We start from the raw sequence: 21105 nt of genomic DNA on the forward strand, positions 1-21105 counted from the left end.
CAGAAATTAAGCTTCTGTAGATCAAGTTTTGGGCCAAGGTAGATGGCCTGGATCAGAGACACAAAAGACTAAATATGGGATCCTATATTACTATGGTGGTGATAATCCTGAACATCAATTTGGAGTAGCTGTGCTCCTCTCTTCTGATCTGGTAAAGTCGGTCATTGATTTCATTCCCCTTGGAGAGTGAGTCAGGCTTCTTAAACTGCAAAGTTCACATTGTCGCATGAACACTGTCCAGGTTTATGTTCCAATATGCGATAAAGAAGACGAGTTGGTTGGAGAATTTTATTCCACTCTGGAGAAGGCAATGACCCTTTCAAAGAAAGGGGAGATACCAGTAGTCCTCAGTTACTTCAATGCAAAGATAGGTTTTGGCATGAAAGATGACATAGTTGGACAATAAGGTCTCGGTGTGACAAATACCAGAGAAGATCGTCTGGAACAGTTTTATTGAGAACAACAACTGTCATCAATATCTTCTTCAAACTACATCCCGGGTGTTTGTATACATGGACTGCAAAGATAGATAGATAGATCTTGTCTTTATTGGTGATGAAGTTAGGGCTCAAGGCCCTTTCTTACACTTAACCACTAGAAGAGTATACATTTACATAACTTATAATTACAAATACAAATAAAATAATATTAATAGCAATAATAATAATAATGATAGAATCCTTAATTTTAAAATACACAATAAAGTACACTTAAATGATGTAACTACAGTAATCCATTCATTCATTCCTTCATTCACTCAACAATTATCCAGCAAATCAGCGAGATCTACTCAGCAAATGCTTGCGGCAAGCCACTTTAAACTTGCGATGAGAGGGATTGTTTTTAATTTTTCACAGGTAGCGAATTTCGTGACCTGGATGCAGAGATTATGAAGGAATGGTTATAAACAGCAATGTGGTTTACAAGTCTGGCAAGAGAGGAGCCAGATCTTGTATTGTGGTCATGATAGCACGAGATAGTTGGGAGTATTAGTGGTAAGTATTTTGTGTAGAAGTGATAACATCTGAAGTTCACAGCGCTAGTGTACCTGAAGCCATGACAGCCCCTTATAATAAGGTGATATATGAGCATCATATCGCAGATTAAAGATATATCTTACGCAGCTGTTCAGACTCCAGTCCAGTTTCTTGTTATTGTCGCAGGTTATTTCAGTCAACACAGTGTCACAATAGTCAAATATAGGTAGTATGAGAGAGTGAATTAGTTGTACTCTAAGTCAAACAGATAATACATTACAGAACTGTTTCAATGGATATGAGCATGTATGTACCGGTACTTTATTACATGTGCTCTGTTTGTTGAGTCCAATTTAGGGTCTCAGTCATTATAATTCCTAAGTTAGTCACTGAAGTAGAGTAGAGTATTATTTTATTGTTTAAAATTATTGTGGAGATGTCCTCTTGCTGGAGGGAATAGAGGTTTTTACTGGTACTGATAATAATAACAACTTGAGTTTTATTTGGGTTTATTAATAAACTGTTTTTATTTGCATAATCACTAAGATGTTGAAGGTCGGAATTTATTTTATTAATTGCAGTATCGATATCACTCGGTTTTGAATAATAGTAAAACTGTACATCATCTGTGTACACTTGCAATTTGCAGAATTTAAGAGCTTTTGATATATTGTTAATTTGGATGATAAATAACAGTGATCTGATGACCAACCCCTGAGGGACACTGAGGGTCTTACTTTGCCATCCTGAACTCACATTTCCAACTGTTACATGTTGTCAGCGATTTTCAGGGTAAGAGGAAAGAAACTGAAGTGACACACTATTAAAATTTAGCTCTTGAAGTTTCTGCAGTAGTATCTGAGGGTTGACAGTGTCGACGGTACTTCATACATATCCTACGTCATCAAAGGCACTACTGAGATATAATAATGTCAGTACAGTCACGTCCTGTTGGTCCATTGCACGTCTGATATCATCTGTTGCTCATAGTAAAGCTGTCGCAGTGCTATGTCATTTCCTGAAGCCGGATTGAAAGGAGTTGAGGAGGGAATGCTTGGTAAGGTATTCAATAACTTTTTTTTTCTAGTGGCTTTACGTCACACCGACACAGATAGGTCTTATGGCAACGATATTCAGTAACTTGTGTGTGAACTAGACGTTCAAGATGTTCAGGCACCTTGGATAAGGGTGGCAGGATGGATACTGGATGATAATCTGAAGGAGAATCTAACAGCTCTTCAGGATGGGTCTAATTAGTGCATCTTTACAAACATCTGGGAACACTCTGTTTGTCAAGCAGTAGTTAAATATATGAGTTAGTATTGACAGAACAGCTCCTAAAATATATTTAATTATTGATATAGGAATGTCATCATTACTTGTGGCATTAGATGTAATAGAGTATATCACACCTTTACAAAGGAAATTTAGTATGTCGTCCTATTAAATACATACACATCTCCATCATTTGATGGAGTAATAATAGTCGTACATGTTTCAAATCGTTTGAGCCATCTCACCTCTAACTTCATTCGAGCTGACATTTCTAAAAGAGAATTGCCCATACACAGACTACTGTTGAAACAAGGGTAGTGAATTTTTAGGGACGGAGGTATAGGCTATTCTTGGGCATGCGAAATGAGCATTTAAAGCCTCTAGTGATATGTTTGATACACATTGCTCTACGGCTTTACCTATACCTAACGTACATAATTTACTCCATTTTTGTCTTGGGCTGTTATTGTTTATTTGTTCCTGAAAACATTTATATTTAGAATTCCTAAGTAACTGCTTGGCTCTGTTTCTCAGAATCTTGTACTGCTCAAAATCATCTGTGTCATGCATCTGTCTGTATTGTCTGTACAGTTTGTCTCCACTGGCCATAGCAGATCTTATCTCGGCCGTTAGACACGCAGAAGGACATCGGGTGATTCTTACCTGTTTCTTTGGTGCGTGCTTGTCAAATATTTCCAGTACCAGTGAACTGAATTGGTTTACTTTAGAGTTTATGACCTGAAAATTACGTGTACTATCCTAAGGCAAGTTACATGCATCGTGGCGTAGTTTATTCCGGTCAATATGTCATAAGTCTCATATTGTAATGTAGTGTGGTTTGTACTTAGGTATTCATATAGACTAACACATGTACAATAGGTCATGTGAAGAGATGCCAGGAGCAGGGATCTGTCTATGCTTAATTACTTTTTGAGGTTGATTCTACACAGGAAGATCAATTAAGGTATGACTTGTGCAGTCAGAACAATGAACGTGATTAGTAGCGTTGAGGGTAAAAGTCGTCTATATATATAAAATTGGATGTTGGTATATTGGACGTTAATAGACTCAAAAACTACTGGACCGATTTCGCTGAAATTTTCACAATTTGTTCTTATTACATCTGAAAGGGATTATGAAGTGGTTTGAATGAAATCGGTAAGGTAGTTTTATTATTATGAGTAATTTTATGTAATTTTATTAAATTGCAAAGCCGCACCAAGATTGGATCGACTTGATGGACAGATTGTCGCTAGGCGACAGCAGCTTACGTTATACCATGATAGTCTGCTAAATGAAATGGCGTATGGTTTTTAGTGCTGGGAGTGCCCGAGGACATGTTCGGCTTGCCACATGCAGGTCTTGTGATTTGACTTCCGTAGGCGACCTGCGCGTCGTGATGAGGATAATATTTGCTGTATATAGGAGGATAAAAACACGCCGCATTGACTTACAAAGTACCTTTCTTGATAGGAGGTGCATTCTTATGCCTATTATTTTGAAATAGCAATCCAACATGCCGTGATCGAGATGTACTTTCATGTCATAGTACCAACATTGGTAGGTCTGCCCATTTTGAAGAATGTAGCTGTGTATTAGACGTGTAAATATTTAAGAAACTTTTAAAAGTATAGAATATCAACAATGGAATGACAAGAGTTATCACCCCCCTCCTAACGAAGAGCAACTGGGGGTTCCCCACGAGCAAAGGCGAGTCTATGTAATCTATAGGTCTACAGGTGGGTATGTAGGTATGTATGTATTACATCTCCTCCTATACCACTCGAGCGATTTCAACCAAACTTGGTACACTTATGACTTAGTATCAGGAAACAAACCTCGTGGGGAAAAGACACCACGAGCACCCTTAAAGGGGGGGTCCTTGGGGGACGAGTTACAAAAATAATCAAAAATAGTGTTGAATTCATAGTTTTCAGGGTCGCTGAGATAAATAGTGACACTCCGGATTTTAAAGTCCCATTTCAGTCCCCTTCGGGGCGGGAGTGAGGGGGAATGAGTAATAATAATAACAAGAATAATAATAATAATAATAATAAAAATAAGAAGAAGAATAGAAAATAGAGCCGAATTCATCATTTTCAGGGTGGCTGAGATGAATAGTGATACTCCAGAATTTGTTGAAGTCCAAGTTCATCACCCTCTGGGGTGGTAGGGACGAGGGGGGAATGATATATAAAAATAATCGGAAATAGTGTCGATTCAATAGTTTAAGGGGTTGCTGAGATGAATAGTGACACTCGGGACTTTTTCAAGTCCATATTCAGCACCCTTAGCGGGGGGTGGGGGTCGAGGGGGAGTGAGATATAAACATATTAATAATAGAAAATAGAAGTCGAATCCATAGTTTTGGGGTCGCTGAGATGAATAGTGACACTCCGGAATTTTTGAAAGTCCAAGTTCATCACCCTTTGGGGTGGGGGGCGAGGGGTAATGAGATATAAAAATAATTGGTAATAGTGCCAAATCCACAATTTTCAGGGTAGCTGAAATGTATAGTGACGCTCCGAATTTTTTAAAGTCCAAGTTCATCACCCTTTGGGGTGAGGGACGAGGGGAGAGTGAGATATAAAAATAATCGGAAATGGTATAGAATCCATAGTTTTCGGAGTCGCTGAGATGAATAGTGACACTCCATATTTTTTAAAGTTCATATTCAGTACCCTTAGTGGGGGGGAGGCGGGAGTGAGATATAATAATTATAGTAATAGAAAATATAAGTCGAATCCATAGTTTTCGGGGTCGCTGAGATGAATAGTGGCACTCCGGAATTTTTTTAATTCAAAGTTCATTACCCTTTGGGGTGGGGGGCGAGGGGTAGGGAGATATAAAATTAATTGGAAATAGTGACAAATCTATAGTTTTCGGCGTCGCTGAGATGTGTAGTGACACTCCGGATTTTTAAAAGTCCATGTTCTGCATTAAGAGATAAGAATTTCGTAGTGTTCCCTGTTGAAGTGAGTTCAGCGACCTTGAGGGAGGGGGGGTGAGTGAGACATAAAATGAATCGAAAATAGTGTTGAATCCATACTTTTCGGGATGGCTGAAATGAATAGTGACACTCGGGATGTCGTTTAAGTGCAAGTTGAGCACCAGTAAGCAGGGTTGTGAGAAGGGGTGAAGAAAAGAAAATGTGCAAATGACCGAGATTTTGGGTGTTTGTATGCATGTTCCAGCATAGGTGTCAACTAAACTTGGTACAATATTACATTTATTTAATAAATTCACACTCTCAAAAAAAGCTGCAGGGGCAAGACACCCCTAGAAGCCCTAGGGAAGGGGCAGAAATATTATTATAACTAAAAACGACCGATATTAGTGTTGAATCCATAGTTTTCTGGACTACGGGAGAGATTTCAGCCAAACTTGGTACATTTATGACTTACTATCATGAGACAAACTGCGAGGAGGTATGGTAGACCTAGCACGCTAGGGGTGGGGTGGGAAGGGCTGAGATGTAAAAATAATCGAAAATAGTGTGGAGTAGGGAGACGAATACTGATACTCCGGGCGTCGTTCTGTGTATGTTTCATCCAACATAGCCCTCATACAAAATTGGTACACATATGACTTACTATCTGAAAAAAATACTATTGGGTAAAACACCAGTAGCACTCCTCGTGGAGGTGGTGAAATATAAAAATAAACGAAAATGACTGATATTAATGTTTACGAGTTCACTGAGTTGAACTGTGACACTCTTGATGGATAAGTCATACTTCACCGCAATTGGTATGGAGGTGAGAAGGGGTGAAAATGAATGTAAAAATAACCGTCAAAAATTTTAAAATAATAGAAAATAACAGATATTAATGTCGAATTCATTGTTGTGACTCCCTGAATATCGTTTAAGTCGACGTTCAGCCTCCATTGGGACGGTACACTGAAAGGGGTTTTGTAGTGAATAGTATAAAATGACTGAGATTAGTGTTGAATCCACTGCGTTTGGGGTCTCAAGGCTGATTGGTGAGAGTCTCAATGACAGTTGAAATCGTGTAGATCATATCTATACCGTGATTGATAAATACATGAAGTTATCACTTATTATATTTTTGAAAGGATCAAATACTTCCCAATCAATTCGAGCTTCCACAAGGATAAAATTTTACTCAAAAATGAAATCATTTAAAACTTGAAATCAAACACATCTAAATAACTCTAAAACTGTATAATAGATGGTAAAAATCCATATCCCAGAAAGGAATTCTATAAAAATTCACTTTAACATAACTAACTGGTGATACTAATCTTAAAAGTAAACATCCTAAACCAACCGGGCTACGCCGGATAGTCAGCTAGTATTATTATATTGTCTGGAACCAGAGAGACTCATTAAAAGTCATCTCCATGAAAGAGGCTAAAACCCTACCTTGGTATGGATATTAATAGTGAACGCAAACCCACTGTCATGGATTTCAAACTCCATCGCTTTGTCAAGATCAGACGCTCTGAAAAGGCTGGACGCATTAATGTAAAGTGACTTGACAACCTCAAGGCATGGGTTCAAACAGTCTTGAAGCTTGAAGAGCAGATTAATGCAGTAAACAGCTGGGGGATAGTTAATACTGAATCACAATTGAGTGCCCTAAATACTGTACTCATTGATACTCAACAAACAGACAATGGATTTTCAAGCAACCCAAAGAAGCTTCTATTTTTTTTTTTTTTTTTTTACGTTGCACCCACGCAGATAGGTCTTATGGCGACGATGGGATAGGAAAGGCCTAGGAGTTGGAAGGAAGGAAGCGGCCGTGGCTTTAATTAAGGTACCTGGTTTCAAAATGAAGCAACCATGGATGATGATGATGATGATGATGATGATGATGAAATATTACAACTGAAGCACAGGGATAGAGCTCAGTACAATGAGTTGAACAGGGCAATGCAGAGAAAATGCAGGGAGCAAAAGGACTTAGACTGGTGGGAAGATGCAGAGAAAGAATATCTCCAGAAGAAACATGACTTGTTTAACCTACCTCTATTAAGAAAATCAAGAAACTTCTAGGGAAATATTGCAAGCAATGTAAAGCTATACTGAGGGATACCTCTAGCATTATGTTGGTGAGAGCATAAGAAAAGCTGAAGTGGTGGAAAGAGTATGCTGAGAATCTTTATACAGATATGCGGCCAGACAAACCAGCGTGTATTAATGAATGCAATGAAGGAAGTCCTGACAATACAAAAGAAGTATTGTATGCAGTAAGCTCCAGAAGAATGGTAAACTGTGGGTCCAGACAAAATGTGAGCAGAAACTCTCAAACTCATTGCTCAAGGTGATGGCAGTGGCCTAGACTGCTAATTGCACTATTCAATGTAGTAAATAAGGCTGGGAGAATTCCATCAGATTGGTTGGTCAACTTTTGTTACCCTACCTAAAAGGGCTAGTGTTTCACACTTTAATGATGATCACATGATCAACCTAAAATGTCCCAGGTCTTTTCTCTTTGAATGTTTTGAATTATGAGATGCCTGGATATGAATGTTGACCTGAACACATGCTTCATTGACTACCGAAGAGCTTTTGATTGTGAATCTCAAGCAAAACTTGCTGCGTTTTTAAAAACTACTGTGGTTGATGCTGGTGATCTATACATCATCACTCAACTCATATTGGAACCAAATAGGAGAGGCAAAAAGTAAAGGGAGCCACAACTGAGGACAAAGCTGTATGAGGAGGCTTGCGACAGGTTTGTGTCCTGTCCCTCTCCCTTTTAACATTTACTATGAGGCTGTGTTCACAGAAGCTGTCAAGAATGTTAACCTATGAATAATAATATTATTTTGCATGTTCAATATTGATTGGCATCCCCCCCTACAACCTGCAAAGTAGCAGTTTGAAATAATAATAATAATAATAATAATAATAATAATAATAATAATAATAATAATAATAATAATAATAATAATAATAATAATAATAATAATGATGATGATGATGATGATGATGATGATGATGATGATGATGATAATAATAATAATAATAATAATAATAATAATTGTATGGCCTCAGCTTCCATGTGCAAACATTTGAATTTGATGCCATCTGGCTGTCTGCTTGTCAATTTCAACATTCCGTTTTACTCCAAGCCTACTACGAGGGAGACCAAGTAAACTGAAGCTCTCTTGGGTGTCTATGGCTGAGATTTAATTAATTTTGTCAGGTGGACACTAAATGTGTCACCAGAGATCTTTTACATGCCAACATTGTACAACATGGAACTGTCGAATGGACTTTATTCCGCCCTTCAAAAATCCGACTACCTCTACCGGGTTTGAACCCGCTATCTTGGGATCCGGAGGCCGACACTCTAGCACTGATCCACAGAGATGTATGTGAGAAGATAGACTATAGTACTGTCGACCGCCACCAGATGGTTGCAGCTTGCGAGTTCGCTGGTGGACATCGATAAGACAACATGGGTAATGGAGGAGTGTGGTTTCTCTGGAGGGAAGGAGTGACTGCTTCAGATATCCACAAGAGGTTAGTAGTCATATGTGGGGAAACAAGCACCAGTCCGCATATCCACATTTCGTTGGGTATCAGAATTCAGAGATGGCAGGGACTGTGCTGAAAAATGCAAAAGCACTGGGCATCCAGCAACTGCACGCAAACCAAACAATGATCAGTGTGTCAATGACTTGATAATGGGGCATACGTGAATCACATTTGATAAACTAGAGAAGGCAACAAGTCTATCATGGGGAACCCTCCACACCACCATCCATGAGGATTTGACAATGAGGTGTGTGCACAATGGGTGCTCCATTCCCTCATCAATGACAGAAACATAAGCATGTGGAGATATGCCAACAGTTGGTGCAACAGTAGGCCTGCAGTTCAGATCCAGCAGAGTACTTTGAGCAACGGTCACCGTCGATTTGTCATGGTTCTTCCAGGAGACTCCAGGAAAGAAATGCCAGTCTATGGAGTGGAAGCATATTGGGAGCCCTCGTCCCAAGAAGACATGGCCGGGACTATTTATGCAGAAACAAATGATGACTATGGTCTGGGATCAGGAAGGGATACTGCTGGTGGATTGGCACTCCCTAAATGACCCTCAATAGTGATCGGCACTGCAGTTCACTGCACCAACTCCGCCAAATCATTCAACAAAGCTCCACGAAAAATGGGGCTGTGGCGTTCTGCTCCAACATGACAATGTGCGACCACATGCCAGTCGCCAGACCATTGCCACCGTGCGTGAACTAGTGTTTACTGTGCTACCACATCCTCCATGTTGGCCGGATCTGGCTCCTAGCAACTATGCCCTATTCAACGCAATGAAAGAGGTCATGCAGGATAAGAAGTTCACCACCAATGAAGAACTTCATGCAGGTGTCCACCAGTGGCACCGGGATACCCCCAAAGAATGGTTTGCTATGCAAATACGGAAGCTGCCAGAACGATGGCAAATGTGCACAGACATTGGCAGAGAATACCTGTAATATAATCTGTATTTGTTTGTTCAGTAAATGGTTCCTGTGAACATGAAAAAATCATAGTGCCAATTATTTCGGAACGCCCCAAATAATAATAATAGGTTTATTATTAATAATTATATTATTATTTAAAAAATACTGCAAGGATCAATGCAACATCTGGTCTGACTGGCAAGACCTAACTGAGTGTATTTTTTCATAAGTAGAGATCTCAACCTTTAGCTCTGAGTGTGGAAGTTGCAACACTAATTTTCCCTGTCCTTCTGTATAGTTTTGAAGGCCAGATGCTCAGCCCTTTGCTGGAGCGATGGATAGAATCTTTTGAAATGTACTTATACAGAAGAATTCTCCTAATATCCTGGGTACAAAAGAAGACCAATGAGGAAGTCCTCAACTTGTTATAAAAGAAAAAAAGAGCTTCCAACAGCCATCAAGGAATGGAAGCTCAGCTGTATCGGGCACATCATGACAGGTGAACGATATGAACTTCTCCAACTCGTCATCAAGGGGAAAACTGAAGGATGAGAATCTGTGTGGAGATGGAAAAATTCCTGGCTTAAATACTTGCGCCGCTGGTTTGGACGAACTGCTGTTGAAATCTTTCAAGCCCCTGATTCATGAGAAACCGTGATCAGTTGGATCGCCAACCTTCGTAGGGAGAAGAACAAATTATTTACCTACAACGCAACTTATAGGGATAATTTCTGAAGGGGTCTCAACCTGTACATATGGGTTGGTGACCATGGGGCAACATAAACTGGCAATTTAAAATGATAAACTATATTGTAATTTCAGTCAGAAGTGAATGCATTGATACAGACACTGAGGATCTGCACCAGTAGGACTAGCTGTCTCTGTGAGAAGTATTAGACAGTTCAAAAGAATGAGGAAGAAGAAGGCTAGAGTACCGTCTAGCATTTTTGCTGCTTTTAAAGTACTGTACACACACCCTCCTAGCCTTGTCATTTCATACTGACAAAGACAAGCAAAGAGCAGTTGAAACATTAACATAAAGTCTCCAAAAAGGATCAGATCTAATAAAAAAACAAGTAAGGGCATAAAATCTCGGAAACAGGCAGGACTAAGCCAGTTGATATAATGGCCATCAATCTCGAGTCAAGAACAACGATGAACTGTACCTTGAGCAACCATCTAATACGCTCACAGAGAAATGTTCAATCAACAATACAACCATCCCTTATTACAACAATACAGTCACTGACTTGCTGGTTGAATCAAGTGACACAAAGTTACATTTCTTTATAAAGCTCTGCAGACTTCTGACTGGACAATGCATTTGTACCTACAAAGAATTACCATTACAGCATTAAATGTCAACCTTATCAGAGGAGTTAATGAGATGAAATGAATGACATGATATATAATAGTAGGAAGGGAGAGGGTGAAACCCAGTGCCAGAACATAGCCTACTCCTGTCGAATAGCACCAAGGGGTCTCCTCAAGGCTTAACATCCCCATCCAATGGACGAATCACCATCAACAGCCTCATATGCGCTTACTCCATATGAGCTCTGCGGAGAGGTTTAGAATTTAATCCAGGCTTTTCACACGCAATGTAGTGATTAGAAATTGTATACCACCACCTCCTCTACCCTGCCGGCCAACATTCTGATGGTGAACATTTTTTCGATCAACGGGACTCGAACTGGCTAACCATGGTGTCAGACCATTTAGACTTCAACACCTTAATGATCATAGCCATTAAGCAGGCTACTGAATTTTATAACTAAAAAAGATAAACTTAGAAAATGATGATGCTCCTTTAATTGCAAAGAAATGACCTTCCTACAACTTGTACAACACAAACAAGTTTTCCCATTAGGTTAATGTCCTGAAACAGGCGTATAATGCTAAACTTGATAAAATGAAGATGCAGTTTTCCTTTTTGAAAATTTTCCCACTTGTCATGTAAGAAGGAAAATAAAATCAAGTAAGAAACCTCTTCAGGAAGATGGCAAAGAGATAAGAGATGCAACAAAATATCTAAAAGAGCATATTTATCAAGTCCTTGTGCTGCTGGTTGATAGTCAATTGCACCAAACTGAAACTTACTGAAACATTAAAACCTATTAGTAGTTGTTCATAAGGAGTACTAATACTGTACTAAAAATTGAAGAACTACCATAAGCAGGGGTTGAAAAATACCGGGCGCCCAGTCGCCATGGTGCCTGAAAATTTTTACCTGGCGCCTGAATTTCCAAATTCGGTTTTGAACATTTATTTTTTGAAATCCGGAGTTCCCTTACGTGTACGTTCCCACCACTTTACAAAGTAACAAGTCGTGTGGTGTTTCACATTTTTTTCTGTAGCTCATATATTCTAATATGTGCAATAAATATTTTCAGTGCTTTTGGCAGAGTCTTGAATTCTGTAATTGCTCTTCGTACCTTGGACCTGGACGTTTCAGTTCTGCGCGGGAGCTGCCTGGCGGTCATGGTGAGACATCGTTGTAACCCGTCAAACAAGTATCCTTTCATGTGGACATATCGTAACACATCGAGTTCCATTACAAAGATCAGACCAGAGTTGAGGAGAAATGCAGAGAACTACTACGTTAAATAATTCCACAAACACTACATTACCGCCTTCCTTCCCGTGACTAGCCGTTCCTAAACTATTACCGCCAAAGCAGTGCTAATAAATTCCCATGGAATTCATTCATTGCATTTAGTACATACAGAATGATGTGTTTATCAATTCTTGTATTTTTACCTAACACAAAGTGATACAGAAGCGAGCGAATGTGAGAAAACACCTGATGGAAGTGCTGACGATAGTGTTCAGGACGACAATGACCAGCGTGAAATTTATGGTGTTCAAGACAATGATAGGTCAAACATTAAAAATACGTCGAAATTTCAATTTTCAGGCAAATGGAAATTTCAGCACTTTTAGTGAAGTGCGTAAAGAAAATTATTGTTAATATGTTACAGCATATGAATGCATTGTTCATGGCATCTTATCATATTGCAAAAAATAGCAGGCCCTACACTCATTTTGAAGGTTTGGTTACATTGTTACGCAAGTTGAATGTTACTGATTCAGAGAAGTATGTGAATGAGACATAATGCAGAGAATCGTAGCTTGAATTACTACCGTGGCTGTGCTATGAAGAAGGAATTGCGAAGTGTAAATTATGCAGTAACTTTTGTAGTACTGCCGACAAACATTCTAAAGTTGTATCCGGATTTTCAGGACCATTTAAACTGGAAACGTTTAAAACATACAAAAAATCCTATCCTCACTAGAAGTGTCAGGAGGCTGAAAAGATGGCGTAACAGCCCCAAAGGGTCTTGACCTACCAAGCGACCGCTGCTCAGTCCGGAGGCTTGCGGATTATGAGGTGTCGTGCGGTCAGCATGACAAATCCTCTTTGCCATTATCCTTGGTTTTCATGCCCGGGGCCGCCATCTCACCGTCAGATAGCTCCTTAATTGTAATCACGTAGGCTGAGTGGACCTCACACCAGCCCTCAGATTCAGGTAAAAATCCCTAACCTGGCCGGGAATCTAACCCAGGGCCTTCGGGTAAGAGGCAGGCACGCTACCACTACACCGCAGGGCCGGCAGGAGGCTGAAAGTTTCATGAAAAATTTGAATGTGCACTTTTAGCGAAGTGCGTACAGAAAATGAATGCTAATATGTTACAGCATATGAATGCATTGTTCATGGCATTTTATCATACTGCAAAAAGAAAAAAACAGACCCTACACTGATTTTGAAGGTTTGTTTGCATTGTTAAGCAAGTTGAATGTTACTGATTCAGAGAAGTATGTGAATGATATACAATGCAGAGAATTTATTTCATACATTGCCTCAGAACTTCGTGAAGATTTTATATGTGGCATTAAGGAAAGTTCATGTCAGTATCTTACTCGATGGATCAACAGATAAATCTCATGATGAGGAGCTGATACTTTACATTCTTTTCTTTTAAATAAGGTGACTTTCTATTGTATCATTGGCTCTAGAAATAGAATTGCTTCAGTTTGGGCTTGGAGAACTCTTTACAGTACAAAACTAATAAGTATAGGGACTGATGGAGCACCATGTGTGATTGGTGTCCATAATGGTATGGTTACACAAAATCTGAAAAAACTGAGAACTTGGTAAAACGTTCACTGTGTAGCACATCAACTCCAACTCATTGTTCTTCACTCACTGAAAAATGTGAAACTTAAAAATCTTTGATGAAATTGATTCTATACTCACGAAACTATATATGTTTTATCGACATTCGCCAAAACGACCTTGCAAAGTGAAGAAGATCTTGGAGTTGCTGGAATGTGTAATATCTAAATTGGAGTAAACTTACATGAAGTTAGATGGGTAGCAAGCAAATTAAATGCTTTGCATGCAGTTGTCAAAGACTGGGAATGGCTAGTGGTGCATTTAGAGAATATTTCTGAAAGGAAAGGTGAAGACGGAATCACGGCTTAAAGGTCTTCTAAAGAAGATCAAGGACTTCAAATTTGTCATCATAATTCACTTCTTGTATGACTTCTGAGTATATTAAAAAGACTTACACTTGTATTTCTGAGGCATGTTCTGATTTTAAGTCAGATAAGAGTGCATGCAAATAATGCAATTGATTCATTGCAGCAACTTCACAACACCAAGGGCCCAATGGCGGAAAAGCTTTTCCTGCTATAACTCTTTCAGGAGTTTTCAGTGGAATACAGTTATCGGGTGTGTCGAATATGAATTTCACGAGTGACAAGGAACATATTTTGGCAAGTGGGATTACTTTTCTGAAAGACAAATTTCTTCAAAATGAGGACATTCAAAGTGCCACTGGTGTTATTGACACATATTTCTGGCAATCAGGAAAGCAACTGGAAAATTATGGCAACAGTGAAATACAGCTTCTTGCCATTCATTTTTCAAAACACCTTCAAATTGAGGAGAACAACGTAGAAAACATACTGAGCGAGTGGTACGAGTTCAAAGTAGTCGGGAAAGGTCTTCCACTGAATCGCAGACAGTGAAAGGATGATGTCCGATTTTAAGAAAGCTCCTTTCACACCAGGCAAATGCTGGGGCTGTTCCTTAATTAAGGCCACGACCGCTTCCTTCCCATTCCTGGGCCTTTCCTATCCCATCGTCGCCATAAGACCTATCTGTGTCGGTGCGACGTAAAACAAATAACAAATAGCTTAGTATATAGTGGCAACAACTCCTGTATCGACTCATCATGTGAGCGAGGGTTCAGCACAATGAATATGATTAAACAAAAACTGCGAACCAAGCTTGCTGAGAAAAACTTATGTGATCTCATGATAATATCTTTGAATGGACCATCTTTAAAGGACATTGATGCAACAAAATGTATTGATTGTTGGTGTTTTGGTGGGAAATCAAACAGGCACGTGTAGTGTAATTTTACAAGATGCTGACCTTGAAGGAGACTGGTTATTATTTGGGTTAGTATCTCTTAAAATATAAATTTCCATTCTTATATGAACTGAGACTATACTACGTAAGGTCACATTTCAAAAACAATACGTAGCTTTATCCTAGTCTGACCTGTGGTTTTCATTTTCATAATGTATATTTGCAAAATATGTGCTGGCTACTGAATGATTTCTATTTTCTTCTACCCCTGACCATAAGGCTTTCTGTCAGAAAAGAAGGGTTGCTGAAAGATTTTAACTCTCTATTCTCATCAGTTGGCAGCACTGATTCCATTCAGAGAACTCTAGTTGCATGTGAAGTGACGATGCTTTCATCATATGTTCAGCATATGTTCAGAAGTTTAACAAACCCACACATATACTTCCAAATGTTTAAGTTTGTTACCTGAAGTTAAGTAGTCCTCAAACTTGAATCCCCATGCCATAAAACGTTTTTGTTTCTCTGTGTACTGTTCTCGTTGAATTCTAGCCTCTTCTGTTTCTTTGGCACAGAGATACATCATGCCCTTCCATTTAGTGGCAAGGATTATCCACCCTTCCCTTTGTTCAAAGGGAGTGCACATGATCATCGTTAGGAGACCACGGTAACACACAAAATCTGCCAGAGGTCTGCGAACAGAATTTACCAATTAAAACCATGCATATATAGTCCATATAAATTCTATACAACGGAACTTAATATCATGCTTTTCTTTGGCCAAGTGACTATCTCAACAACAACTCCATATAATACAACCTGTGTCTGAAAAGTTTAGTGAATTGTCTCATGATATAAAGACAACGTAAGTTACACACAAAACTCCTTTACTGGCCTTCAAAGTAAACTCCGTTAGTTACAGCACACTTTTGACATCGACTGTAATGCTGCTGGAAGCTGGCAGCAAACGCTTCTTCTGGAATCTCCCGAAGAACCCTTGTCACACATTGTTGGATACCCGCTACACCGTCGAACCGGTGGCCTTTCTGGGCTAATTTAAGACGGGGGAACAAAAAAATCTGCCGGCGCTAAATCCGGAGAATATGGAGGTTGTGGAAGAACAGTCACCTGGCATTCAGCGAGAAACTGGGTCACGCGGATCGCGGTGTGCGGACGGGCATTGTTGTGGAGGAGCTTCCACTGTACACTCCGGTACAGTTCAAGCCGAACCCATCTGATACATTGCAGTAGCCGTTTCAAAACTCCCTCGTAGAATTCTGCATTGACAGGTGTACCCTGAGGTACAAATTCATGATGAACGACACCATTGCTGTCGAAAAACGCGATCAGCATTTTCTTAATCTTGGACTTTGTGCACCGACTTTTCTTGGGAGGTGGAGAAGACGTTGAACACCACGCCACTGACTGTCTCCTGGTCTCCGGATCATACTGGTAGCACCACGACTCGTCTCCTATAATGATGGTTTTCAACACCTCCGGATTTTGGTCACAAACGTCAATGAAATCTACCGACGTTTCCATCCGAGTTTGCTTCTGCTCGTCTGTCAGGTTGTGCGGTACAAACCAGGCACAAATCTTCTGCTTTTTCAAATGTTCAGGAACAATGGTCCTTGCCTACATCCACTTCATCTGCTATCATTCGTAAGGACAGTCGCCAATCATTCGCAAGCATCTGTCGCACTCGTTCGATGTTGTCTGTAGATGTGCTTGTGGTTGGTCGACCCGAACACGCCTCATCCTCAACACCTTCCTTTTCATCTCAAAAGCGTTTAAAACAGTCAAAAACGCACTTTTTACTCACTGCTTGAGTGTGATAAACTTGCACTAACATTGCGTGTGTTTCCGTTGCTGTTTTGCCTAGGTGGAAGCAAAACTTCATGTTAACGCGTTGCTTTGTTTTGCACTCCATTTTGCAATGACACGAGTCCTCACACTGACTCCGTGCGATGTGTTGCAGCATTCAACACCGTTTAACTGTGTTGAGTTGACCGATAGGGGGGACTTGGTGTCATGTCTCGCAACGTGTATGCACAAGCGCATCAGCCGAACTAGCACGGTGTACAACCTAGGCGACCATTCACCGAACTTTTCAGACACAGGTTGTATATGATATTATCATATTCCCTTCTCTCCTGGAGAATTTTGCACTGTACAGACAGACCAGGAAGTAGAAGCTTACCATACCAATCAATCAACCAATCATTGATTTGCATTTAGGGCTGTCACCCAGGTGGTAGGTTCCCTATAAATTCTTTACCTAGTCATTTCTTAAATGATTTCAAAGAACTTGGCAATTTATCAAACCTTTCCCTTAATATCTTAGAAATGAAGCTTCCACAGTGTGTAGAATTATTTAATTCTTTTTTCAGGTTGAACCGTTTTGTTTTCTGTACATTCCATACAGTTTGCCGACATTTTGAATACATTGCAGGCGACTGAAATACGCAGGATGAACCTCTAATTTCATAACAGCGTGGGCAAGTCCCACTATCTGGCTGTGACACGTATGTTTCAGAATTCTCATGAGACAGCCAGGGGGCTTACATCAGCCAGAGAGGGTAGATATATAAGGCCGAGTTCAGGAACCACTCTCGTAGTGTGATTGCTGCCTGGGAGACTGATTACCTCAGATCGAGTAGGGGTATTTCAGTCGCTTTGACAAAGAATACTGCAATGTATTCGAAACATCGGCAAACTGTATGGAATGTACAGAAAACAACAACAGGGCTCAACTCGGAAGAAGAACTAAATAATTTCCCTTGATAAATTATTCCAATCCCTAATTCCTCTTCCTATAAATGAATTTTTGCCGTAATGTGTCTTTTTGAATTCCAATTTTATCTTCATATTATGATCTTCACTACCTCTGAAAGTTCCGCTCAGGCTTCTTCATCTACTAATGTCATTTCACCCCCATTGGTGGTGGTGATTATTGTTTTAAGAGGAAGTACAACTAGGCAACCATCCTCTATATAACACTAATCAGAGAGAAAAAATTGAAGGTATCCAACACTTCGAAAAATGAAAGTATCGGCCAAAGGAAGACAAGGGCCATGAAGGGTGTAAAAATGAAAGACTCCCTAGGGCTCCATACGTAATACCGTTGGGTCGGAAAAGAACAAGAGTTGACCAAGGGAGGTTGGATAGAATAGATAAAAGTGAGGAGCCTTGCACAAGTAAGTGGAAACAATGCCAGGACTCAGCTCAGGGCCCCGTGGTTGCCAACCCATGTTCCAAAGTACAGAGCCCCTGGGGCCCCTTTTAGTCACCTCTTACAACAGGCAGGGGATACCGTGGGTGTTATTCTACCACCCCCATCCACAGCTCAGAACGTATTGCTTAGTCAAGCAGCTGATCTCCTTACTCCCAAGTCTTCCCAGCCCAAACTTTGCAACATTTATTTTAACACTGCTCTTTCGTTAGAAATCACCCAGATCAAATCATGGTGTTTTCCTTTGGATCTTTTCTAGTTCTTGTATTGAGTAACCCTGGTGTGGAACCCATACACTGGAACCATACTTTAATTGGGGTCTTACCGGAGACTGCCACTCCCATATAACGAAATTAGACTAAGAACAGAAAGAGGCATGGATAATTTTGTTGGGATTCACTTCTTTTTTAGAGAATACCTGAATTTCAAACAAAAAAAAATCACTGCAATAGCTTTGTTATACTTGATTTGATTTCACTTTACTACCATCTTGGAAAAATACCTGTCCTAAGTACTTGCCATGATCCCCTTCTTTCAGTTTTGTATGCCCTACATAGCATACAATTCCTTAGCTGCCTCTGCAGATCAGTGATAAAGTGTCTGCCTCCGAATCCCAAGGTAGCAGGTTCGAACCCAGGAGAGGTACTTGAATTTTTGAAGGGCAGAAAAAAGTCCATTTGACAGTGCATGTCATATGACATTTGGTGATTAAGAAACCAAACCCCATGGTGCAACAGCCCCGAAGGACCATGGCCTACCAAGCGACCGCCTGCAGATTATGAGGTGTCATGTGGTCAGCACAACAAATCTTCTTGGTTGTTATTCTTGGCTTCCTAGATTGAGACCGCCATCTCACCGTCAGATTGCTCCGCAATTTTAATCACGTAGGTTGAGTGGACCTCGAACTAGCCCTCAGATCCAGGTAAAAATCCCTGACCTGGCTGGGAATCAAACCCGAGGCCTCTGGGTAAGAGGCAGGCATGCTACACCTACACTGCAGGGCCCAGCGACTTTGGTGATTATCTGACAAAATTCATTTAAATAACTTGACTATAGATGCCTAAGAGAGATCGAAATTGACAAGCAAGCAACTAGATGGCATCAAATTAAAATGTCTGCACACAGTAGCTGAGGCCATATGAAGATGATGATGATGATGATGATGATGATGATGATGATGATGATTATTATTATTATTATTATTATTATTATTATTATTATTATTATTATTATTATTATTATTATTCAATCCTTTTTAGGTTTTCCCGACTGACAAACAGGCAAAACAAAAAACTATTAATAACTGATGGACAGAAAGGAAGAAATGAATAATAGCCTTCAGTGGAACAGTGATTCTATATGAAAATAGAAACAAAATTCCTCACACTCACAATAGTTTCAGAATGCTTCATTATAAAGCATAATTTCCATCTAACAGAGTAAGTCTCTTCAGAAACAACTCAGCAATCAAGTTGGATGAAAGCATTTACAAGCAACAGAAAAAGATTGATGGATAGGCTGTCTAACGCGTCTGTGAGGCATAGCAGGTGCTTCGTACTGTACGTAATCCTCTCTGCACATCTTGTTTAACTGTCTGACTCACAGCAGTTGACTGTTAACAACTTAACAACAGGACAGTGCCATCACGAATGCACTCTGGTGGGCCTTCTACACATTACAGATCCTTGTAAATCTAATCATTTACTCACACATTAATGGTATGCATGTATACCAAAATAGGATAATATTGGACCACTCCTTCTGGGTGCGTAACATTTTTTGTCAAACAATGTACTTGCATATTTCTTTTTATGATACATGTGAAGTTGTTATATATTTTACTTGTTTGTTGTTTGTCCAACCCTTGTCCCGTTTCCCTACGGGGTCGGGTATGAGGTGAGATGAATTTGTCGTGGCGGTTTTTTACGACCGGATGCCCTTCCTGACGTCAACCTCATCAGAGGAGTTAATGAGAGATGAAATGAATGACGTGATATATGATAGTAGGGAGAGGGTGAAACCCGGTGCCGGCACATAGCCTACTCCTGTCGAATAGCACCAAGGGGTCTGCTCAAGGCTTAACGTCCCCATCCGACGGACGAATCACCATCAACAGCGTCATATGCCCTCACTCCATATGAGCACTGCGGAGAGGTTTGGAATTTAATCCAGGCTTTTGGCACGCAATCTAGTGATTAGAAATTGTATACCACCACCTCCCCTACCCTGCCGGCCAACATTCTGATGGTGAAAATTTTTTCGACCAACGGGACTCGAACCGGCTAACCTCGGTGTTAGACCGTTTTTAGACTTCAGCGCCTTAACGATCATGGCCACCAGGCGGGCTAAGTTGTTATATATTTTACTAGTTAATTAAAATTAGTGAATTAGATACTTCATTAGTTATTTAGTTACTTTGTGTATAGTTAGTCCTGTAGTGAACTCTGTAAGGACAGTAATCTGTTCCCACTCCACAGATGAAGAATCCAATGCGTGAGGATAACACTAGTGTTATGGAAGGGGAAAATTTACCAAGCCCTAACGACAATACCGCAGCATCGAACTTCATAGAAATTCTCAACAAACAATCCCAGACCTTTCACTTAATGCTCAGTTACTGAGAATGCAAGAATAGTAAAATTAAGTAGGCCTGCAGTTCGCAAAATAAATTCAGAAGGGTCCAGTGCCATAAACAAAAAAATGTAAGATTAATGGTTTTACATAGACTAATAATTAATTTATTATTATACCAATACATGTTTTCAATAATTCACTTGATAATCCAACCTTACAAATGCCCATTAAAAAGAAT

At 39.9% G+C, this 21105-nt stretch overlaps 1 protein-coding gene across 1 annotated transcript in view; it reads right to left on the minus strand.

The window, feature by feature from the left end:
* Positions 1-21105, minus strand: part of LOC136877595 (decapping and exoribonuclease protein) — an 88867-nt gene that overhangs the window by 56708 nt on the left and 11054 nt on the right. Inside the window, exon 2 of the mRNA XM_067151758.2 lies at positions 15530-15753. Coding sequence (XP_067007859.1) covers positions 15530-15753 — 224 coding nt within the window. The remainder of the gene's footprint in view (positions 1-15529; positions 15754-21105) is intronic.

This window comes from Anabrus simplex, chromosome 7, assembly GCF_040414725.1.
Source record: "Anabrus simplex isolate iqAnaSimp1 chromosome 7, ASM4041472v1, whole genome shotgun sequence".
NCBI classification, from domain to species: domain Eukaryota; kingdom Metazoa; phylum Arthropoda; class Insecta; order Orthoptera; family Tettigoniidae; genus Anabrus; species Anabrus simplex.